This window comes from Sapajus apella, unplaced genomic scaffold (genome assembly GCF_009761245.1).
Source record: "Sapajus apella isolate SASKATOON/1434 unplaced genomic scaffold, GSC_monkey_1.0 scaffold71, whole genome shotgun sequence".
NCBI classification, from domain to species: Eukaryota; Metazoa; Chordata; class Mammalia; order Primates; family Cebidae; genus Sapajus; species Sapajus apella.
The window spans coordinates 2,198,733-2,211,422 of NW_022437011.1; the positions used below are offsets into that span (position 1 = coordinate 2,198,733).

At 38.8% G+C, this 12,690-nt stretch overlaps 1 protein-coding gene across 6 annotated transcripts in view; it reads left to right on the top strand.

The window, feature by feature from the left end:
- The window catches only part of CSNK1A1 (casein kinase 1 alpha 1), a 60,455-nt gene that overhangs the window by 39,529 nt on the left and 8,236 nt on the right, over window positions 1-12,690 (top strand). For 3 of the 6 annotated variants that reach the window (XM_032250261.1, XM_032250264.1, XM_032250266.1), the window contains 5 exons: window positions 1,594-1,733; window positions 3,204-3,282; window positions 5,286-5,360; window positions 8,388-8,494; window positions 9,607-9,755. In XM_032250261.1, coding sequence (XP_032106152.1) covers window positions 1,594-1,733; window positions 3,204-3,282; window positions 5,286-5,360; window positions 8,388-8,494; window positions 9,607-9,755 — 550 coding nt within the window. Of the gene's footprint in view, window positions 1-1,593; window positions 1,734-3,203; window positions 3,283-5,285; window positions 5,361-8,387; window positions 8,495-9,606; window positions 11,601-12,690 lie in introns of those variants that run through there. The other 3 variants (XM_032250263.1, XM_032250265.1, XM_032250262.1) reach the window with 2 other exon arrangements.

Consider the following 12,690-nt stretch of genomic DNA (forward strand, 5'->3'; position numbering starts at 1 on the left):
CATAATAGGTGATTTTATGACAAAAGCCAAAATGTTAAGTAAAGATTATTTCTCTTCATATGATAGGTAAAATGAATATGTTTTGGAGGGTTTTTTTCCCCCTCATAAAAATAGTTATTTACTTATAAAAGGCTTAAGTTTGGCTGGGCGCGGTGGCTCACGCCTATAATCCCAGCACTTTGGGAGGCCGAGGAGGGTGGATCACGAGGTCAAGAGATCGAGACCATCTTGGTCAACATGGTGAAACCCCGTTTCTACTAAAAATACAAAAATTAGCTGGGCATGGTGGCGTGCGCCTGTAGTCCCAGCTACTTGGGAGACTGAGACAGAATTGCTTGAACCCAGGAGGCAGAGGTTGCGATGAACCGAGATCACGCCATTGCACTCCAGCCTGGGTAACGAGCGAAACTCCGTCTCAAAAAAAAAAAAAAAAGGCTTAAGTTCTGGAGTGTAAACTTGAATTATATAGAACAATTAGCTACATTATAAATAAATACCCTATATTCAGGTTTTTGTACTGCAAAAAAAAAAAAAAGAAAGAAAGAAAGAAAGAAAAAATGAATACATTATTTCCCGAGTACCGTATAGACAAGATAACACTAAGCGTTATTTTGTTCTAACACTAGTTTTGTTTTTAGTTAGCTCACTTAAAGTACTAGTTGTAAGCCACCCTGATTTAAATGCTAAGTGCTTTTGGGGGGGATTTTTATATCAGCTTGTTAAATTTTCCAGAAGTTTAGCCTGACACATGTGTATAGTGTCAGTGCTAAGTAGTATTTTTTATTAATAAAAAATCTTGGTTTCACTGGCAATATTAGACTTTCAGGGTAGACAGCAAGTATTCTGTTGGCCGTTGTAGGAGTTGAGATAGCGCTTATCTTTTTTTTTTTTTTTTTTTTTTTTTTTGAGATGGAGTTTTCGTTCTGTCTCCCAGGCTGGAGTGCAATGGCGCAGTCTTGGCTTACTGTAGCATCTGCCTCCCATGTTCAAGCAATTCTCCTACCTCAGCCTCCTGAGTAGCTAGAACTACAGGTGCCTGCCACCACCCCCGGCTATTTTTGTAATTTTAGTAGAGATGGGATTTTGCCATGTTGGCCAGGGTGGTCTTGAACTCCTGACCTCAAGTGATCCGCCCGCCTCAGCCTCCCAAAGTGCTGGGATTATAGGCATGAGCCATCGCTCTTGGCCCTTATATCTAGATTTTGAAACCTCATGTTTGTTTACCGACAGTAACAGACTATCAGGTGTCATTATGACAAGTAGCTCACTTGTCACTTCTGCTGTCAGGCATGTATACATTTCTCTGCTTACTTTATAAAGACAGGCTCCCGTGTATGTAATGAAATGGGCCTGTGAGATTTGCAAACGACAAGAATAAATTACTAGACTTTTAAAATATTTGATTTAATGATGAAGACTAGTAAAAGCTTATGTGAGGTGGTGTTAAAGTCTGTTCATTATCTGTTCTAGTAATACTTGGGATACTTTATTTTGATATATTTGAATACATAGTATAGATTCCATTTAATGAATAAGAAGCAGTGTAATTGAACAAGGTTGGAAACCTAATGTTTCTGTATTTCTCTTTTAAAGTTATTCCTTATTGATTTTGGTTTGGCCAAAAAGTACAGAGACAACAGGACAAGGCAACACATACCATACAGAGAAGATAAAAACCTCACTGGCACTGCCCGATATGCTAGCATCAATGCACATCTTGGTATTGAGCAGAGGTAAGTTAGAAAATGGAATGCGCTTATCATAGCCATAGCAGAAGCCATCAAGGGGTTCTTGAAATATTTTAATTAGTTTCTTAACAATGTCTAAGAATGTTTCTTGGCTGAGGATTTGAAGGATGCTTATTAATCATTTTACCTGCTACTTTAGCCAGTGTTGAGAAGCCAGTTAAATGAGGTATTTTTGTTTTTTTTTGTTGTTGTTGAAGGTTGTTTCTTGAGGGGAAAATACTGCTTGATTGAAAGTTAGAAGGCTAAGTGAAATGTTGACATTTTGCAGCTGAAAATATGTTATTAGTGTCCTAATAAACCAAAAGGGGGTTAATAGAAATCTCCTGTAATACTTCACTCAAATATATCAATTAATAGGATCTAGTTTAAAGTAAGAAAATTTCACAGTTTCTGCTCTCTTTCTGTTTCTTCATATGAGTTCTAGAGTTTCAAGTTCATCTTTTACAATCACTTTTCATTCCTTAAAACAAACATAGAAGTAATGGAAAAAACAATGATATGCGTCCAGGTTTAAGAACCTCATACAAATGATTTCAAGGTTAAGATATCCATGAATATCTGAATACCCTAGGTTAAATTGTAATGTCACTTTTTCTATATGCCAAAGAATTACCTATCCTTAAACCTATCTATCTATATATTTGTACATATGTGTATATAGATACATATGTGTGAATACGTTGATACAGATGTTCAGATATTCCATTAGTTTTAAGTTGTAAACTCCTTTTCAGCACTTTTTGTTTGTTTGTTTTTTGAGATGGAGTTTTGCTCTTGTTGCCCAGGCTGGAGTGCTATGGCAAGACCTCGGCTCACCACAGCCTCCACCTCCCGGGTTCAAGCGATTCTCCTGCCTCAGTCTCTTGAGTAGCTGGGATTACAGACATTTGCTACCATGCCTGGCTAGTTTAATTTTTTTTTTTTTTTTAAGTGGAGATAGGGTTTCTCCATGTTGGTCAGGCCGGTTTTCAATTTCTGACCTCTGGTGATCTACCCGCCTCAGCCTCCCAAAGTCCCGGGATTACTGGCGTGAGCCACCGAGCCCAGCCTCCTAAGTTATCTTAATGAGCTTCTGCAAAATTTAGAAATGTTATCCTGCTTGGTTCATTAAGCTCATTTCTCTAGAGAATTGTTTAGCTAAATCCTTTTTGTTCTTTTAAAATTAAATTGTTATCTTCAGGGTTTTTTTGTGTGTATGAAGAGTAAAAAAAAGAAATAAATAAAATTAAGTTGTAAGACAGTTGTTTGCCTGATTTGGATTCCATGAGAAAAGTTTTGTTTAGAGGTAGTAACACATGAACTTTTAAAAATCACCTTAAATAAGTAGCTTCTTGCATAGGACACCAAGTAGTGTTCCCTCCGCATTTGGGAACATATCTTCTGGGTGCTTGGCTTTCTTTCATATGTTTTTTATAATAACAGTTCCAGTTCATAAAATTACGTTCTCTTTTCTAGTCGCCGAGATGACATGGAATCATTAGGATATGTTTTGATGTATTTTAATAGAACCAGCCTGCCATGGCAAGGGCTAAAGGTAAATCAGATGCACATTATCACATTTTTCTCTTTCTTTTTTAGAATAAAAATATGTATTGGAGAAGATAAGATTTACATTCCTTTTAAAATCTGAGATTTTTCTGAGATAATAGAGAATTAACCTTAATTTACTTTATACCTTTTATTTGGGAAAATGAAACCAGATCATTTTAGTAAGAACTTAGTTCAGCTGAAGAACAATATCCTCTGAGAGAACAGTAAGCTGGTACCCACTGGTAGCCGTTAGCTCTGTCTAGATGGAAGTGGGCATGGACTAAGAAAGGTGGAGACTTTCTCATTTTGATGTGTTGAAAATGTATGTTTTTATGTACAACAAAACCTGTTCCTCCAGCAATACTTGTCATTTATGCAATACATATAGTAACATTTTGTTTCTATTAGCTAGGAGTTTCACCATTGCTTTTGTGAGTGTGCGTTAATAATCGCTGTGTTCTAATTTTTGGGTTGGGGGGATGGGTGAGTGGTCTCGCTCTGTTGTCCAGGCTGGAGTGCAGTGACACAGTTGTGGCTTACTGCAGCTTCCACCTCCTGGGCTCAAGCAGTCCTCCAACCTCAGCCTACCAAGTAGCTGGGACTACAGGAACATGCCACCATGCCCAGCTAAGTTTAAAATTTTTTTTTTGTAGAGATGGTGCTTCACTATGTTGCCCAAACTGGTCTCCAACTCTTGAGCTCAAGTGATTCTCCTGCCTCAGCATCCCAAAGTACTGGGATAACAGATATGAGCCACCGCTGCTGGTGTGTTCTAAATTTAATGGCTATTTTGATACCTTATCAGTTCTTTAAAGGAAGACCTGTATTTATTGAATGGCTGTGAGCTATAGTGCTTGGTCCTTGGCTAGGTAGCTTTATCCAATAAGATTATTTTTACTTTAGAAAAACATTGTGACTTACACAATTAACTCCATGTATTAATGTCCCTAAATGATGAACAAATTATTTATATTAATCTGATGCCTTTGCCCTTTTTGTTGAACATGGGTAAAGAACATGCTTTTCAGGCTGAGCATATTGGCTCATGCCTGTAATCTTCAACACTTTGGGAGGCCCAGGTGGGCAATCATTTTTGTCCAGGAGTTCAAGATCAGCCTGGTCGATATGGCAAGACTTAACCTCTACTTAAAAAAAAAAAAAAAAAAAAAAAAAAAAAAAACGCAGCAGGGTGTAGTGTCACATGCCTGTAGTCCCAGCTACTCAGGAGGCTGAGCCAGGAGGATTGCTTTGAGCCCAGGAGTTAGAGGCTACAGCAAGCTATAATTGAGCCACTGCACTGCAGCCTGGGCAACAGAGGGAGATCTTGTCTCAAAAAAAGATAATGCTTTTCAGCTGGGTATGACAATGCACACCTGTAGTCCCAACTACTTGAGAGGCTAAGTCAGGAGGATTGTTTGAGGCCAGGAGTTGGAGGCCACAGGAAATTACTGCTGAGCCTGTGAATGGCTACTGCACTCCAACCTGGGCAACATAGTGAGACCTCATCTCCTTAAAATGTGTGTGTGTGTGTGTGTGTGTGTGTGTGTAGAGAGAGAAAAAGAGAAAATGCTTTTCAGCTATGGCCCCAGCCATTTTTACTTAAATCTGAGATACTCATATGAATATATGATATTCATATATTCCTTTTAGACTCACCCTTTCCATGTAGCTAAAATTATGTTGTTTCTTTATTTTTTTTTTAAGAGGCAGTGGTCAAGGCTACTGGACGGTCGCCGGCCGGTGACTGGTCCCAAGGCTGGCCAGGTGATTCTGCTGCCACTACTGCATCAGTGGCCTCGGCCCTGCCCCCTAAAATTGTGTTCTTAAAGAAGAAACTGACATCAGAAGTTAACAGTTTGGGAAAAACTTTTTTTTAGATGTATTGTACTTTGATTTTTTTTAATTCTGAGTCTCACAGGTATATGTTTACATGTCTTGTGCGTTAAACTACTAAGGTTCTTCTCAGTAGCACTGAGTATATCTTTTTGATTTGATTATTTTCCATAGGCTGCAACAAAGAAACAAAAATATGAAAAGATTAGTGAAAAGAAGATGTCCACTCCTGTTGAAGTTTTATGTAAGGTAAATATGCATGATGAATATTTTAAAAAACATAAATGAAGCCAGGCACAATGAAACCTGTAATCCCAGCACTTTGAGAGGCCAAGGCAGTAGGGTCACTTCAGCCCAGGAGTTCAAGACCAGCCTGGGCAAGATAGGGAGACCCCTTTTCTACCTTAATAGATAAATTTCCTGTCTGGGCACAGTGGCTCATGCCTGCAATCCCAACACTTTAGGAGGCCAAGGCGGGCAGATTGCTTGAGCCCAGAAGTTTGAGTCTAGCCTTGGAAAGGTAACATGGTGAAATCCCTTATATACCAAAAATCCAAAAGTTAGCTGGGTGTAGTGATGCACGTCTGTGGTCCCAGCTACTCAGGAGGCTGAGGCAGAGGATCACTTGAGCCCAGGAGGTGCCAATTGCAGTGGTGCAGTCTTGGCTTTCTTGCAATAATCTGAAATTGTGCTGCTGCACTCCAGCCTGGGTGACAGAGTAAGACTCTGTCTCCTATGAGTGAATAAATGACTGAATGATCCAAGAAGAAAAAGGAAAATTTTATTGGTTAGTCCTGGAACTTGTAACATCCAGTTAGGTAGCTATTCACCATTTTAAATTTACCATAGGGATCTTTTTAAATAAGTGTTTTTGCTGAGCACATGGGCTTACACCTGTAGTCCAGTTTGATAGACCGAGGCGGGTGGATCGCTTGAATCTAGGAGTTTGAGACCAGTCTATGCAAGATGGTAAAATGCAATCACTACAAAAAATACAAAAATTAGCCTGGTATTGTGACACATGCCTGTAATCCCAGCTTCTTGGGGATGCTCGGACAGGAGGATAGCTTGAGCCCAGGAGGTCAAGGCTGCAGTGAGCCGAGATTGCACCACTGCAATCCAACTTGGTGACAGAGTAAAGACCCTGTCTCAACAAATGGTTTAAGTAGATTAAGTGTTTAATGTTTCTGGTTTGTTAGGGCTCTCTAATCTGTTGAAAATTAGGGAAAATAAACAGGGCAGGTAAACATTTTCCGTACAACCTCATTAATCTATAAGAAAAATATGAAATATTCTCCTTACCCTTAACTAGTGCTGGAAAGGAAAGGTTATCAATGATTAGTACATTAAGGAACAGGGAAACATACAGACAGATTGGAGCAATGCAAAATAGCAGTTGTCCAACAATACAGAAATGCAGAAGACAGTTTGAATCACACTAATTTTTTCTGAAATTTTCAACTTCTTGGAAAGGCAATTGAGTTTAAGAATAGAGAGGGATGGCCAGATGCAGTGGCTCACACCTGTAATCTCAGCACTTTGGGAGGCCAAGGCCGGTGGAATACAAGGTAGAAAGATTGAGACCATCCTGAATAACATGGTGAAACCCCATCTTTACTGAAAATACAAAAAATTAGCCAAGCATGGTGGCGTGCACCTGTAGTCCCAGCTACTTGGGAGGCTGAGGCAGGAGAATTGCTTGAACCAAGGAGGTGGAGGTGGCAGTGAGCCGAGATCACACCACTGCACTCAGCCTGGCAACAGAGCGAGGCTCCATCTTAAAAAAAAAAAATATATATATATATATATTTGTGTTATGAATAACCATGATTTCTTCCATAAAAAGAAGGTATTTCAGATAAGAAAAGAATTGTATACCTGAAATTAAGTACAAAGCAGTATACAAAAAAATAGTTGAGGGAAGAAATCAATGAGACTTAAAATAGTAATTTTAAAGTTGTGAGATTCTTTTCAGTTTCATTGTCATGCTGTTTCCCATTAACACAGACCGTGAATGTATGTAAATGTTAAGAGTTTTAGATGTATAATATGTGTTATTGTACACCTTTTAACATACGCATGTTTCAAGTGGTCACCCAATTTATATCAGTGCAATCAATAAAAAATGTTGCAAATATTTCCATTCTATCCTGCCTAACTCCAGGAAGTGAGAAATTATTCAAAATCATAAGGTTGTAGGAAGAGACTGCCTCCTGTAACTTTACCAGTCTCCACAGTGGCACTTACTCTAGGAGAGGAGATAGAGAGGTTTGTGCTGTTGTCATATTTGTATTTCCACATTGCTGATTAGGGAAATCCTTTTGGTGACTAATATCTAGAGCCTTAAAAATGTTTATACATTGTTGAGAATCTTTCCTAAGAAACTAAATTGAAAAAGCCTATGCCTACGGGTATACTTAGCAGTATTATTAATAATAGGGAAAAATTAGAATGCATCTAAATGTTCAATTATAAGGGGCAAGTTAATGATGCATGTATTAGGTAGAATATCATGCAACCAACCATTCAGAAGTTTCTGAAGGCTGGGCCTGGTGGCTCACGCCTGTAATCCCAGCACTGCGGGAGACTGAGGAGGCCGAAGTGGGCAGATCGCTTGAGCTTGGGAATTTGAGACCATCCTTGGCAACATGGCAAAACCCTGTCTCTACCAAAAAACATTAAAAATTAGCTGGGCGTGGTGGCTTGTGCCTGTAGTCCCAGCTGCTCAGGAAGCTGAGATTGGAGGATTGGTTGAAGCCTGGGAGGTGGAGGTTGGAGTGAGCTGAGATTTTACCAGTGCACTCCAGCCTGGGAGACAGATGGAGACCCTGTCTTTAAAAAAAAGGTGGGGGGGGAGGCGGGACTGATAAAATGACAAATTTTAACAAGTGAGCTGTGTATTCCAAGCACTTTGGAGGCCAAGGCGGGTGGATCACCTGAGGTCAGGAGTTAAAAGAACAGCCTGACTAACATGGTAAAACCCCATCTTAAAAAAAAAAAAAGAACATAGTACTGTGTAGGAAGAGCACTGTATGGGAAAAGCATATATATTTTTTCTACCAATATTGTACATAATAGGGTGGGTAGGGTCATGAAATTTTAAATTTATGAGGAGACCAAATCATTATTATTTTAGCTCTCATAGCTTCCTATGAAGTGGTAAAATATCCCACCCAAAAATGTCTTTTTGCTTGTACTTAAATGCGTTGTTTTTGTTTTTGTTTTTGTATCTTGAAATGTTTGTTTTTAACTTTGTTTTAACCCTTGAACCTGTAGGGGTTTCCTGCAGAATTTGCCATGTACTTAAACTATTGTCGTGGGCTACGCTTTGAGGAAGCCCCAGATTACATGTATCTGAGGCAGCTATTCCGCATTCTTTTCAGGTCAGTTTTTAAGGTATTTTTAAGATTTTAAACTCTGTGAGGGAAATTGGTTAAATCTACCTAACATTCATTCTGATAAATACTAAAGTGAAGCAGATCTAACTAATATGAATAAAAGGTTTAAGAAACTGATTTATTTGGGACTGATTGGGCATTTTTCTATTTGTAGTGTAAATATTATTCAAATGATTTTAGTTTGGAGTGGATAGAGAGTTGAATCAGACTCAAAGTAGAATGTAACTTTTCTAGAATAGTTATAATTCACATTAGATATAAGTGACTGTTAGTGCCCTCTGGAACTCTCCAACTTTGCTACAGTACCAAATAGAAAAGCAATTAAAATATCACATAGTCATGGAATCTGATCATGTGGTGACAGTCCTAAACTAGGGTAATGTTCCTAAGGCATAACCCAGAATTCGTCTTGAACAAGGTGCTGGGTGGTAGGGGGCAGGGGGTTGGCACAGAATACATTACATGTGGCTCAAACTCTTAGTTGGGAGAGAATAAAAATTGAGGTAATCGGCCAGGCACAGTGGTTCACACCTGTAAACGCCCAGCACTTTGGGAGGCCGAGGCGGGCAGATCACTTGAGGCCAGGCGTTCGAGACCAGCCTGGCCAACATGGTAAAAGCCCATCTCTACTAAAAATACAAAAATCAGCCAGGTATGGTGACAGGCGCCTGTAATCCCAGCTACTTGGGAGGTTGAGGCAGGAGAACTTCTTGAACCTGGGAGGCTGCAGTGAGCCAAGATCATGCTTTGTCTCAAAAAAAAAAAAAAAGGCAGGTAACCCTTTAACCCCAGAAAAGTGTCTTCCCAGGATACCAGTCAGATATCTTATTCCTAAACTTCCAGTTGAATATTTACTCTTGTTATTAGAAAGTACCTCCTCTTATAAGTATTCCCCTAGGTAATTGACAGCTTGACTCGGTGTTTAAGTTTTCATGCTGCCTTTTTCATCTATAATAAGAGAAGTATTTTAGAAGCTGCCATGCTTGAGGAAATACTCGTTGTGTGAAGAAGTGCCCTCACTGTCTTAAAACATTAGTAGGTTATATAACTGGACTCTATTATTGAAGGATCAACATAAAATATTTTACCTTTTCCAGGACCCTGAACCATCAATATGACTACACATTTGATTGGACAATGTTAAAGCAGAAAGCAGCACAGCAGGCAGCCTCTTCCAGTGGGCAGGGTCAGCAGGCCCAAACCCCCACAGGCAAGCAAACTGACAAAACCAAGAGTAACATGAAAGGTTAGTAGCCAAGAACCAAGTGACGTTACAGGGAAAAAATTGAATACAAAATTGGGTAATTCATTCATTTCTAACAGTGTTAGATCAAGGAGGTGGTTTTAAAATACGTAAAAATTTGGCTCTGTGTTAAAAAAAAAAAAAAAGACGTCCTTGGAAAATTTGACTACTAACTTTAAACCCAAATGTCCTTGTTCATATATATGTATATGTATTTGTATATACATATATGTGTTTATATTATATCATTTCTCTTGGGATTTTGGGTCATTTTTTAACAACTGCATCTTTTTTACTCATTCATTAACCCCCTTTCCAAAAATTTGGTGTTGGGAATATAATATAATATAATCAATCAATCCAAAATCCTAGACCTAACACTTGTTGATTTCTAATAATGAATTTGGTTAGCCATATTTTGACTTTATTTCAGACTAACAATGTTAAGATTTTTTATTTTGCATGTTAATGCTTTAGCATTTAAAATGGAAAATTGTGAACATGATCTAATATCAAGAGGTGAGTCTGGCATTACCCCCGAAGTGTCCATCTTCTCAGTTGCAGAGCATCTCATTTACTCTCTTAAATGCTCACATAACTGCAAAACTAAGCACATCTTTTCTAGTCACAAAAATAATTCTCTTATTTGCAGTTTAACTACATATGATCTTAATTTCAAAGTAATTTCTTTGGTTTTGGCTTTATTTTTTACAATGTTGCAAATATCAGGCTCTCAGGGTTTAATGTGCAATTGAAGTCTACAGTCAGGCCTTGCAAATTGAAGATGACTGGGGCAAATGCTATTGAAACTGCTGGTCTACTTCCTTTCTACCTTTCTCTGGCACTCTTACTGCCTGTAAGGAGTAGAACTGTTAGAGCACACTGTTGCATACAGTTTGACTCCCATTTTCATGTTTTATTTTTCTTTTCCCGTTTCTGGGGCCTACTTCCTGATAGCTGCCTACTTTCTGGAAGTAGTGGGCAAGTAAGATTTGGCTTTTGGTTTCTAATTTTTAAATTTCTGAATGACTGCTCTAGTCTGAACTTGGCCTTTATGGATTAATATTTGCTTCACATTTTTAGTGTTGTATTTAAACTATTTTATAATTTAAAAGTAGATTCTAATCTGAAGATTCTTTTCAAGAAATATTAATAACTGATGTCATCCTCATCCTGGGAGCTCATCTGTTAGGAATGAAGTTGAAATGCTTCTCTTACATGTTTCTGTATTTGGGAAGGATTCAAAGTTGATGGTTTATTGTCATTGGGATTTTCAGATGGTGACATTTAAACTCAGGATAGCAAACACTAATGTTCGCACAGTGCTCTGCCTCTGCATCTCAGTTGGTCCTTAATTGCCCCTTTTCAGTGTTTTAATCATTGTATAACTAATCATAGTGCCAAGATTATGTGTCATAATGTGTCATGTAGCTAGTGTCACTGAAAAACAGTCCTACCATTTAAGTAAGAGTCTCTAACCGAAGGACCTGCTACACCAGACACCTACAGTGTATTGTGCTTTTTCTCACAAAATGAGACCAATTCTGCCTGAAGCTAGCTGGGATAATAGGATCATCACAAGTTGCAGTTTCTGTAACTATAATTAGATTGAAATCTCATCTGACCTAGAACATTTTACTTCAGGCATTCAGCAGACTTCAGAAAGAATTAACTTTTTTTTTGAGTTAGTTCCTTTGTTAGTTTACTTTGTGTCTCTTATTCAATAAATGAGCAGAATTTTTGTCCTGCCTTATCCAGGTTGTAAAGATGAGAAGTTGGATCCACTCAGTTGGGATGTTTCCTTGGGGGGGGGGGGGGGGGGACTGTAATTAAACTTGTTTAATCCTTGTTTTGTATTGTAGCTATTTTTCATAAAAGCAACTTAAAATCTTATACAAATTTTATGGCACCATTAGACACAGTGGTCATACAAATTATCACATAAACATGGACTTGAAAAATTAGACTTTTCCTAAAACACATTATATGTCATTGACTGCTTTTCATAGATACACTTCAAAGGCCATACATCTGTATTGCTACCAAAAAGTGCCGCTTCACCTAACACAGACTCCTTTTTGCTCTTTGACATCTTGAAAACACCCATTTGTTTTTTAATACAAAACTTAGTGCTCAAGACAAATCTTACATGAAACCCTCATAAACCATGAAAATATGGATGGTCTTAGGGTCTTAGGTATGCAATAAGCATTGGGAACATAGTCTCCTAATTTCAACCCCCAGCCCAGCAGATTGTTCTTTAAGAAATCTTCTAGGAGTTCTGGAATTAGAAAACAATTGCCCTGGGTTATTCCTGCTTCCAGTCTCTAAGTAACAAGGGCGTTTGAAAGCATCGTCTCTTCAGGTCCACTATAGTGGTTTTTTATTTAAGAAGTAACTCAACTGGGCGTGGTGGCTTATGCCTGTGATCTCAGAACTTTGGGAGGCTGAGGCCAACAGATCACTTGAGGCCAGGAGTTTCAAGAGCTTGGCCAACATGGTGAAAACCCGTCTTTACAAAAATTAGCCAGGTGTGGTGGCGTGCACCTGTGGTCCCAGCTACTTGGGAGCCTGAGGCATGAGAATCGCTTGAACCTGGGAAGCAGAGGTTACAGTGAGCCAAGATTGAGCCACTGCACTCCACCCTGGGTGATTGAGTGATACTGTCTCAAAAAAAAAGAACTCATACAGCTCAATGATTCATTGATCCCAGTAAATCCTTTTAATAATAATGAAAACGTCCTGCTAGGTTTTTCTAGTTAAAAACTTTTAAGACAAGCGCAGTGGCTCGTGCCTGTAATCCCAACATATTTGGGAGGCTGAGGTGGGAGGATGTAGGAGGATTGCTTGCCTCCAGGAATTCTATCCTTTCGTGGGCCACGTAGTAAGACCCTGTCCAGCCCCTCCAGCACTCCCCCCCAAAAAAGCCAGGCATGGT